This window comes from Neofelis nebulosa, chromosome 5 (genome assembly GCF_028018385.1).
Source record: "Neofelis nebulosa isolate mNeoNeb1 chromosome 5, mNeoNeb1.pri, whole genome shotgun sequence".
NCBI lineage: Eukaryota > Metazoa > Chordata > Mammalia > Carnivora > Felidae > Neofelis > Neofelis nebulosa.
Window position 1 is genome coordinate 128,536,978 of NC_080786.1, and position 12,061 is coordinate 128,549,038.

General features: G+C 37.0%; 1 protein-coding gene across 18 annotated transcripts in view; it reads right to left on the reverse strand.

Annotated features, from left to right (window-relative positions):
- ROBO2 (roundabout guidance receptor 2) overlaps positions 1–12,061 on the reverse strand; it is a 609,497-nt gene that overhangs the window by 44,583 nt on the left and 552,853 nt on the right. For 9 of the 18 annotated variants that reach the window (XM_058731733.1, XM_058731726.1, XM_058731721.1 and 6 more), the window contains 4 exons: positions 11,489–11,531; positions 9,939–10,066; positions 3,626–3,907; positions 3,101–3,226 (listed from right to left, as the gene is read on the reverse strand). In XM_058731733.1, the coding sequence (XP_058587716.1) occupies positions 3,101–3,226; positions 3,626–3,907; positions 9,939–10,066; positions 11,489–11,531 (579 nt within the window). The remainder of the gene's footprint in view (positions 1–3,100; positions 3,227–3,625; positions 3,908–9,938; positions 10,067–11,488; positions 11,532–12,061) is intronic. The other 9 variants (XM_058731736.1, XM_058731730.1, XM_058731734.1 and 6 more) reach the window with 3 other exon arrangements.

A 12,061-nucleotide genomic window follows, 5' to 3' on the forward strand; every position in this document is an offset into this window, starting at 1 on the left:
TCTTTTCCAAGTTCAAAAAAAGGCATTATCAGTTATTCCAAATATCAGACTTAAAAATGTTTGGGGAGAGGCACCTGGGTGGGTCAGTTGGATACATGACTGGCTCTTGACTTGAGCTCAGGTCACGATCTCATGGTTCCTGAGATGGAGTCCCAGGTGGTCCGGCTCTGCACTGACAGTGCAGATCCTGCTTGGGATTTTCTCTCTCTCGCTCTCTCTCTCTCTCTCTGTCTCTGTCTCTGTCTCTCCCCGCCCCCCTTTTCCTGCTTGCACTCTCTCTGTCTCTCACTCAAAATAAATAAATAAATAAACATTAAAACAAATGGGGAAACAAAGCTGATGCAAAGAGGGAATTTGTGAGGGCTTTCAATCCAATGTCCACTTTCTCCTCTTAGGGGAAATTTCTGCTCTGTCATTGTGTGGAGTCTTGATGGGACTATGAATCAATATGTTTTGTCCTCTCGGGGAGGCTGGGTGGCTCAGTCCGTTGAGCATCCGACTTCAGCTCAGGTTATGATCTCGCAGTTTATGAGTTCAAGCCCCATATGGGGCTCTTTGCTAACAGTTCAGAGCCTGGAGCCTGCTTCGGATTCTGTGTCTCCCTCTCTCTGCACCAACCATCCCTGTCCCCAGCCTCACTCATACTCTGTCTCTCTCTCTCTCTCTCAAAAATAAATAAACATAAAACAAATTTAAAAGAATATATGTTTTTCCCTCCTTTATCAATGAGCTAAGAGGTGGGCTCTTCGCTTGGTGGTGGGCATATGATGTAGGCTAAGGATATTGTGTTTATCTAAGATCTAAACCTTGAGCTAAGCGAGCCACCACAGCTCGTTGTTGTTTCTTGCAACCGAAGATCCCCAAACATTTTAAAGTGAGAACTGTCTGCAGTATGTTTTATGGGAACATATTTTGAAGATCGTCAACTATATTTGACCCATTTCTCTTCAACTCAAAATGTAAGTATTTAAACTGACATTTATGCTGAACAAGTAACTTCTTTGTATAGAAAATTATAAAAGTAGCTCATTTTCAAGTTAGTAAAACACATAATTAAAAAAATACTGGTGTATAAAAATATTTCATTACCACTACTGATATTGTGCGCTATATATATGTGTATATATAATTATGATTTCATATAGGTTTTGAGAAATCTGAGTTTTCTTTTATATTTTTTTAATGGTTAGATTTTTAACCCAAGTGCTCAAAACTTATGTATGGAAAAAATTATAAAAGTATTTCAAAGAGGATGAGAAATTCACTGAAATAATTCAGAAATGTCCAATTTTCTTTATTATTGTGATTATTTTAAATTGATTTCACTGCTGTGTACAAATTAAGAAAATCATATAATATGATATGATTAGATATTCACAGGGCAGTTTGATCTTAAATTTGAGCCTTAGAAAACATATCTATGATTATAAGAATAAATCAAATTCTGTAAGATTAAACTCAATTGGACTAAACTAGAAAGGAATAATCACTTCACTCTTACCTCCTAAAGAATGCTTTCTATCACCAATTTAAGTAATTTTGTATTCAAATGTAGATGAAGTAGTTAATATAATTCATAGATATATATAAATGTCACTCAGGAGATTAATGGATTAAAAAAAGCAGTAAGCACTATTGTGAATCATGTTCTGCTTACAATTACTCAAAAGGTAACTTTTAAAACTCAGTGTCAATCAACATATACAGAATATTTAATAAGAGATTCACAAAAGGTCTTATGTAATTCATGGCTTAATATATATAGATTTTTAAAATATGTATACTGCTTGGGACTTTACATATCTAGAATGAAATAGGCCTAGGATACATTACTTTTTAATTATTCAGTACAATTGTGGGACGCGTTATAAATAGATGACAGTATAAATGACATATAAGGTTATTCAAAACAGCCTTCGATATTACTAAGCCAGTTTAAATTCATAACAGATGTTGAAAATTTTCTGGATTCTATAATGTATCTAATTCTACCAAGAGCAAATGCCTCATTGTGGAGGGAAGAGAGAGCATTAACATTTCAGACTGAAAGGGTTCTATCTCCTGAGGAAAAGTCATTTAGTAAATGTTACCCTAATGATGTAAAAGAGTTAACTCTTTACGGCTTGGTAGCTTGTGACATATCATAATACATTATAATCCTTTACTAAGAACTTGTAGATTAAAAAAAATTCATAAAAACAAATGGCATACCACTAATATGAAAAAATAAGCAAACGTAGTGGTGCGCACAATAGAAATGTGCAGATAAAGCCATCAGTCGTACAGTGTACATGATATGCTTGGAAGTTAGAGGGTGTCGACCACAACCTCCTTATTTTAGATGTGAGGATCCTTGAGCCTGAAGGATATCAGTGCTATTCACTACAATAGACATATATTTCTATCCAGTGAAAATTGGCCCTGACGTGTGCTACACAATGCCTACATTGTAGATTGTTAGTTTGTCTGTTATATCTCTGATAGATATTGACATTTACTATATAAAAGAATTATCGATATGAAAGATCATATCTTTAGGGGAAATCAATTGTGAAGAATAACGTCTGATACTAACATTCTTGGTTAGCACGGTAGAAGCACCTTACTCTAAATACTAACATTCGATAGATAATAAATCCTAATATTTGGGAAAAAATTGTCCAAAAATAAAAAGGCCCATCCCTGGAATCTTAGTATTATGAAAAATGTCCCAAACAATTTGCATTTTAGCTGAATTTATCGTTGCTGACCATGTCATGGAACTGACTTTCCTGTATGATCTTTTTTTTGTTTTAAAGTTCTCTTGGCTTTTAGGTAGGGTTTACGGCAGATCAAACTCAACTGCTCTTTCCTAAATAATGGTAAAATGATACACTATTTTTGAGTAAATATGGTGTTGTACCCTTAGTACATAGTGACAGTGATTTTTATTCCCCCGTCCCTTCCCAAAGCATGATTTCATTAGGATACACTGCGATTGTCATTTGAAAGATAAATGCCTGACAGTGAGTTGTGATTCAGTATTTCTTCACGGTTGTTAGGAACACAGGTCATATGCTGGTGACAAACAAATATTTCTCCTTACTGTGATGAGACCAACCTGAGAGACTGCCACTCCTCTCTGAGCTGTTGTGAGAGCTGGTGGTGCTGAAATCCTGTGACTGGTTGTGTGGCATTCTATTAGACAATCCCTCAGCCAATCGGTAGTCAGGGATGTAAAGTAAGGCTAAGGGTTAAAGGGCAGAGGTCATAGTGGCATCATGTGATTAGTTCACAGCACAAGCCCATGCAGAACATGCAGTTAGCAATTCAGAAGCAGATGTCGTGGGACAGTGGAGGAATGTTTCCTCTATCCTGCCTAATGGAAGTTGAGATGGATTACTGATCACTCTATTGAAAAAGAGCTAAACGGATGAAACCGATTGGTGTTGGAGTGTGGTGGCAGTGACGGTGGCGGTGGTGGTGGTAGGGATTGTGCAAGGTACTGAATACATGCCGATAATATTTTTTTAGTTTAGGTGGTGAACCTGGTAATGAGCCACTAAACTGAACAACAAATACTAATTTCTATCTCATGCACAAATGATGTGAAGATAACTCCTCGGGTAATAGGAACCTGACTCACCATTGTTACCTTTGTTCTGATCAGGTAGAGAATAACCAAATCCCATCAGATCTGTTTTTTGCTGAATCGAGCTTTTCCATTGTGGGTCAGGCAGATCGACGGCCAATTCATGTATGCTATTGGAATGCAAGATCTGTGTTGTGGCATATGGGGTAGCCTGTGTTATCTGGCTGGAACTGTTGTAAGTGGTTTTGGTCGTGAAGTCAATGCTGCTATAAATGGCTCCATCTGAGAGCATTGTTGCTGTTTTATCCCCTTGGCCTGGAACTGGTGGCAGCACATCTGTGGTGAACATAGGGAAATGAAACAATTTAATGATGCGCAGGAAGCCCCAAACTATCAGGATTGAGGATGAAAAATAAATGTGTCACGCCGCACGTTTGCATTTCAGCTGAGATGGGCTTTATGAGCCAATGAAGGGGAGATGATGTACAACCGTCGCCAAGCTATCAGCCTCAGTGACAGGCAGGCCTAGTGCTCGCCCTTCACGTCTCACTGCTTAACACATCCCTTCCCCCATCTTCTTCAACCATGAATGAGATGTTTGGGATATTTCACTACAGAAAAATGCTTTCGGTTGTGCTTAGGGCTTTTAGAACCAATGGAGTCGTCAGCTCTTTACGGAAGTGATGATAAAAGTGATTCTACAAATTGTGGATGAAAACATCTTTTTCCACTTTACCCCAAAAGATATAGAATATAAGTGCTGAATAGACGCAAAATTTCCCAAAATTATACTAGAAAAGCAACGATGGGATGCATTTTTCTAAAATCCCAACTTGCTGTTTATCTGATTTGGTTTCACATTTCTAGTATGGAGTGGAACTGATGGCAGCCTTTTTTTTTTTTTATGACAAAGGAAAATTTTCATGAATTAATCATTTTCACAATACAGCAGGATTGAACTATAGGAAAAGCAATCTGAGTGATCAGTGAGTTTAATTTATGCTACTAACTCTCAGTGAGTTTAATTTATACTACTAACTCTTAGAAGTGGAGAATTACAGTTTCAAGTTTTAATACAGCAGGAATAAAATTAAATTTTAGTAACAACACTGAATATCAATCAGTCCATTTATCTTTTGGTGTGCTGAATTATCTTTACACGATGCTTTCTGGTTCAGAAGTGCCATCTCTCTCCTGAGCTCTAATTTTTCCTTTTTTTAAGAAGAAAGATACTAAAATTAAAACAACAACAACAACAATAATACTAAATGGCAGATTTTCAATCATGTAGAGTTAAAAGTGAATCTAGTTATAGTATGTTCCTTAATAATCTATGTTCTGAAAGCCACACTTCATAGGGCTTTGGGTCATCAACCCACTTGATTTCTTCAATTATAGGAAATTTTCAACTAGTTATAGTAGTGTAATATTAAGTAATAAATCTAACTATTGTTGCACCAAAACTAAAATATCATCACAAGAAAAAGTGGAAGTAGAAATTTAGTCAAAATATCCTAAAATTTTTAGATTTGATGATACCTAATAGTACTTGAAACAAAGATTCTTATAAAAATAATAATTTGGGGGCATCTGAGTGGCTCAGTCAGTTGAGTGTCTGACTCTTGATTTTGGTCACGATCTCACAGTTCATGAGATCGAGCTCTGCAACGGGCTCTGCATCTGTCACCACAGAGCCTGCTTGGGATTCTTTCTCCCCCCTTCTCTATGCCCCTCTCCTGCTTGGACACTCTCTGTCTCTCTCTCAAAATAATAAAAATAAACATTTAAAAAATAATAATGATAATTTTTAAAGCTAAAAATTATCTTCTTTAGCAATGGCAACAAGACATGTATGTATGTATGTATGTATGTATTTTAAGTTTATTTTTGAGAGAGCATGAGCAGGGGAGGGGCATAAAGAGAGGAGACAGAGAATCCCAAGCAGGCTCTGAGTTTCCAGAGCAGAGCCCCATGTGGGTCCTGAACCATGAACTGTGAAATCATGACCTGAGCTGAAACTGAGAGTTGGATGATTAACCAACTGAGCCACCCAGTCACCCCAGGAATAAGACATTTATAATGCATTTTGTGCACTGTATAATTTAGGTCTTTCAGAAGTCTCGAATTCCAACTTGCTTTACAATGATGTGGATATATACTTTATTGAAGTAAATATTTTAAATGCATATCAGTGGATTTATTAAAGATATTCAATATATAATATTTCACAAAGTTGTACAAGCAAGTAAAATTGTTTTTTGATTTCCAGATCCCTTAACTATTTTTTCCCTTCTTGCTTTCACTTATAACTAGGAAATTTGATAATGAAAAAGTGTACTTCATTCTCAAATGTCAATATCATTTTCATTCTCAAAGACATTTCATATTTAGTAATATATCAAAATTATGAAAATAGATCCTTCACTCTGCAGACATTTTCAGAGTGTTGTTTCTGCCACCTCTCACACTGTTCATTGATAATATTAACTGGATAGCCAGGTTTCTCCAGCATGGACCCCAATTCCCCAAAACCTTGAACTTGAGACCTTCCAAAACTTTGTACTTAGACTGTGAGCCAGGTTAACTACAAGTTTTTGAAATGGTTGCATGCTCAAATGTTTAAACATGGAAAAAAAAGTTGTCTGAGGATCTAAACCTATAGAATGTTATTCTGCAACAACTAAAGCTGAAGTGCTAGAAATAGAATCTTTCTCCCCACTGGATGAAGTTAGCCAGCCTTCGAGTCTAAGTGCTTCTCTATTGATTTGGGGGCTGCAGATTTCCTTCAAATATTATTTGATCACTCTTACATTTTCAAAAAATCATCAAATTATATTCAAACGTTGAAATATTGGAAGACTATAGATGAATATCTGGATGTAGGGAAGCATCCTATAATATCAGCTGGTTTGGAACTCTGGACCACCCTTCCTCTAAAAGATAGGACATGAATCCGTGCTTCCATCATTAGACAGGACCTTCCATTTTCCATTTCTTACAGCCGACATCTACCTTTCCTGAGTGCTTTAGGCTGACTTGCACTTGTTAAAGGTGGAGTTTGAAACCTATGAATTACAGAAACCCTTTCCTCCAGGTGGAATCAGTCATGATTCATTTCTCAGCTTTTAGCACCTTAGTGATCCATGCATTTTTTCCTTTTGGCCTGGCACACTTGCATACATGACTATCTCCTTCCTGGTATTGTAAGATACTTAGGAACAGGAACATATGGGATTTATGTCTGAATTTCCATAAATTCCTCACCTAGTGTTTTGCAGAGAGTAAGCACTCCCTAAATGATTAAATTAATATTTTATAGTTTGTATTGACAAAATGCAGACTTATGCAATAATTAGTAACTTTATTTTTCAAAATACTATTTTCATTACATTTCATCATGTATTAGTATTCCATTCTTAAAAGGGAAATGTCAGTATCCACAATAATTCTTTTAAGTGAACATAGTTGTACAATCATACATGTGAATCCCACCTTGAGAATTGCAGAACAGTGCATACAAAAGAACGTAGACTTTAAAATGTGTTAGACCTATATTCTATACCTAGATCTGAAGTTATTCATTTTGATAAACCTTAGTTTCTTGGCCTTTAAAATGTAAATATGATTATCTATTGTCTATGCCACACATTTATTATGCAAAGAAAATGAAATAAAATGTACAAAAAATCCTACCTACTCCTGGTACACAGTAAATGCTTAAAATACCTATCACACTGAAAGGAAACACAGTAAACCTTACAAAAACTTCGTCTTGGCCTTGATGTTCACCTGTGAAATATTTCATAAAAATGAGGTGGATATGGAAGATAAACCTTGAAAATCTATAAATGTATCCTTTGACTAAATTAGACTGAGACATTTTAGATGTTAGTGTAGCCTGCTACAAACTGAAAAAACAAAACCAAAACAAAACATATTTTCCATCTTTAGGCATTCATTTGTTGATGTAAAGAGAGAATGGTGCACTAATCACCTACAAATATAGCAAGTAAAAGAGGCATCTAATCCTTGATAGATAAAAACTTTCAGAACAGAATTTTTTTTTTTTTTTTTACAAAATCATTCTGGGTAAGGTAGACAGGAGTCATCTGCTCTCCTGGTGAGGAGATGCTCAGACATAGAACCCACTCATGGAAAAGTCATAGCCTGTAATTGCAGGGTTCAGAGTTTGGTCACTAGGGGAGACAGCCATTTTCAGAGGCTTTGGCGAGTAAGAATCCTAAATGGGGTGGTTACAGAAGCTGAGAAGTCATACAACAATATCTTTTTTTAATTTTCTTATTTACTACACTGATGGTGGGCACTGCTTGTATGTCACGCTTTGTGCTAAACCTGTATATGTAATCACCCATTTAATCCTTATTATATACCTATGACACGGGGATTGTTATTGTCTGTATTTTATTTGAAGAATGAGAAAAGGCTCCCTTTCTTAAAGTTGGTATTGACAGAATACCGACTTATGCAATAATTAGTAGCTTTATTATTTGAAATACTATTTTAATTATATTCAAGCATGCATTGGCATTCCATCTGTGAAGAGAAAATGCCAGTACCCATAATTATTCTTCTAAGTCAGTATGTTTATGCACTCATGTCTGTGAAGTCCCCCTCTGAAGCCTATAATAGTTTAGCCTAGCCCTGGGTCCAGCATTAATTCCACCTAGACGTGTAGAAATCCTCTAGCAGATTGAGCCACACTTTCTTGGCTCATAGCACCCCTTTCCTAATTAATCACTCCATTTTCTACCCTAACTCCACTCATCACTCAGCAGAAGGCTGGATGACTTAACACTGTACTTGGATCCTAGCATTCTCCTCTTACAAATTCATTGATGCCTTCTGACTACCTTTTGGACAAAGTTTAAAGTCTCTCTGTGACTTAGAAGGCCCTCTGTTATCTGTCCCTCTGTATTTTTGTTGTTGTTGTTGTTTGTTTGTTTGTTTGTTTGTTTTTACCACTTCTGCTGCCTACTACTTTATATTCACTAGGAAATTCATTCCTTTGTCAACTAAGTCTATGTCTTTCTTATTTATAAACCTCAAATGGTTGTTTCCTCTCTACACATTTTTCCCACAATTCTGACTAATCTCTACCCCTCCTTCAGATGTCAACTTAAACAACACTCCATTCATAGAACTTTCTTACTCCCAGTGGGCAGCTTTCTCATGCTGGGTACTGGCAAGGCAGCTCCAGTGCATTTCCTATCTACAGAACTTTCCACCAATGGAAAAGTCAATTATTTCTGCCAAACTAAACACTGAGACCACAGACTTCTCTTGTCTCATCTTTCTCTAAACCCACCACTCTCCTTTTGAATGGATGAAAAGGTAGCAGTAGGGAGGCTGGAATTATTTATAGTAGGTCAAATTCTGCCTCCTTATAAAGACCTACAGAGAGGATCGTGGCAACAAATTTTGAAGACCTTAGCATATGAGCTACTTAGCACCTTTTTGTCTTTTATTTGGGCCACTCGTTAACAATGATAGAACTAGATTTAAGTTATCTCTCAACATGTCAACTCTCAAGAACTGTCTACTCTATAAGATATATCGTGTGAGGATAAGGACCATCTCTCTTTATATTGGTATTTTATTTTTAATATCTGCCATAGTGGCAGGAACACAGGACATACTTAATAAATCTATGTTGAATGACATGTAGAGAACTGAAATGACTAGTTCAAAATCCTAATTTCCAGTTAGCAGCATAGTTCCTGATTTCACCAATTGTGTACGAATAGTCCTAAAAACAAAATGTATTATGAATATTGTCATTGTGGTTAGTAATGACTTCCTTAAAGCTTAGTTTTATTCAATATTCTCTAGTACATGCTTTTAAAAACACTTAGGAGGAGTGCCTTAGTGGCTCAGTCGGTTGAGCATCCGACTTCAGCTAGGGTCATGATCTCACGGTCCGTGAGTTCGAGCCCCGTGTCAGGCTCTGTGCCGACAGCTCAGAGCCTGGAGCCTATTTTGGATTCTGTGTCTCCCTCTCTCTCTGCCCCTCCCCCGTTCATGCTCTGTCTCTCTCTGTCTTAAAAAAATAAATAAATGTTAAATTTTTTTTTTTTTTAATTTGTTAACGTTTATTTTTGAGACAGAGCATGAACGGGGGAGGGGCAGAGAGAGAGGGAGACACAGAATCCAAAATAGGCTCCAGGCTCTGAGCTGTCGGCACAGAGCCTGACACGGGGCTCAAACTCACGGACCGTGAGATCATGACCCTAGCTGAAGTCGGATGCTCAACCGACTGAGCCACCCAGGTGCCCCCCAAAATTTTTTTTTAAAAACACTTAGGAAAGCCAAGAAAACAAATGACAACATTTTGAATAGCACAACTTACCTCCACGTCCAAAATTCCCAATCTCATTCGGGCCACTATTGCTATTGTTTACTGGTAAACTCGTGGCTGGCCACGAATCTGCAAGCCATGGATAACTGGGATCACCAGCATTTAGAAGACCAGGACGGCTAAAACAGAAATTAAAGGGAAATCAACCCATGGAGCTCAATGAAAGATTTGGACACTTGTCTCATGCACAAGATTAAAGAATTGAGGAAGCTTTTAATTCACTTCAAATGAAAATGTGTAGGTTCTCGAGAATTAAGGAAATTCAGTGGTTAAGACTATATATAGCCTGTCAGTAGAAGCAGAAGCATTCTGCCTGGGATTCTGCTGACATCCAAATGAATTTAGTTGTCTGCCCTGAAACTGGTGGGAATTGGCAACATAGCAGGATCCTGAAACAAGGTTTGATGATAAATTGGCACCTCCAGGGAACAATTGCTCAGAGTGACTGCTCAGTATCAGCCATTTCCAGGACTTTGGGCTATTGCTTTCTCGATTCCTGCAGTCCCCATATTTATCTGTCCCCTGTAGGCTGTAATCCCTGTTATGAGCCCTCATGCTTGATTTAGAGGCAAAGAACTTGAAGAAAATTAATGAACAGTATTTATAGTGTTCCATCAATAGCACATTTCCAAATTCTCCAAATTGCAAAATATTAGGGGTATATGAAAGATCTTTAAGGTAATTAAAGATTCACTGTGATCTCATCCAGCATGTGAGTAGAGACTACGAGAAAAACTTCCCTCACATCGTATTTAATAAAGAATTCCTATTTTTGATATAAAAGATGGGAATCCGATTCCTTTCCAGATTATTAGCATATTTACAAAGAAACAGCAACATCTATAATCATTGTACTTTATTTTTGATAGACCATTTCTGTGCAGTCCCTAAGAGAAACATGTGTTTCTATGGAAACCACAATAAGAAGATCCCACTGCTTACTTGCTACATGCACTAGCTCTCATTAGACCTAATCTCTTTTTGCTAAAATATTGATTAAATGGGAGATTGGAAGTTATTACCAGAGCCTAATTACAATCTCCATATTGGCAAAGGGAAAATAGATGAGGATATATGGGTTTGTTATCAGCTTTTATCAATTTCAATTGAGTATCCAAAGTTGTGGAATCCAGTCCTATCAATCTACAGCCTATTCATCATCCATGAATCATTTACTTTGTGATCGATTATGTGTAATTGTTCACTCACAGCAATTTAGTGAGAGCCAATAAGGAGTCTTAAACAACAGCAACTTCATTTGCTAATGTCTAATTAATGCAATAAACATCCTGCTAACAAATGAACACATTCCTTGTGATATTTACTACTAATTTCTTCAGGGGCATCTGGGAGATATGAAACATCTGGACTTGATTCCTCTAAAGTGCACAACAGATAGATCATTAAACCTTGTGGTAAGCCATTTAATTCCTCCTAGAATTCTCAGACTTGTAAGTGATCGTTTATTACAATAATAGCCTTTACTATAGCGTTCTCAGTCCTGATTAAACTAAGAAGAAGAAAGAATCTTCTTAGCATACCTCCCATTGCTCATTAGTCCTCCATCTCCTCTTTGAAATGTAACTGTTAACAAAAGAAAGACACACACAAGTAGTCAATATTAATTACGATTAATAACAGCTACATACTGGTCCTTACTTTAGGGCTGAGGCCTCTGGGATTGTAACAAAATATAAGTAACATAATCATACAGAGAATAAGAAGCAGTGGTTTGGCCCAGGGCAAAGCCATCGTTTAATAAGACATCTAAAAATACTTCAAGCCAATTGTATGGTTAAGTCAAAAGGGCAATTTGTACTTAGAGGTCAAAAACTGTTACAACTGGAATATATAGTGGCAGTGGAAGATTACATGCATTAATGGGGGATTATCAAACCATGACTTTTAATCTTAATATGTGGGTGTCCTAATTAGAAGGCACAACATAAAATGCACATAATAGAAATTGAAACAAAATCATTCATGGGGCGCCTGGGTGGCTTAGTTGGTTGTGTCCTACTTCAGCTTAGGTCATGATCTCATGGTCTGTGAGTTCGAGCCCTGCGTTGGGGTCTGTGCTGACAGCTCAGAGCCTGGAGCCTGCTTCAGATTCA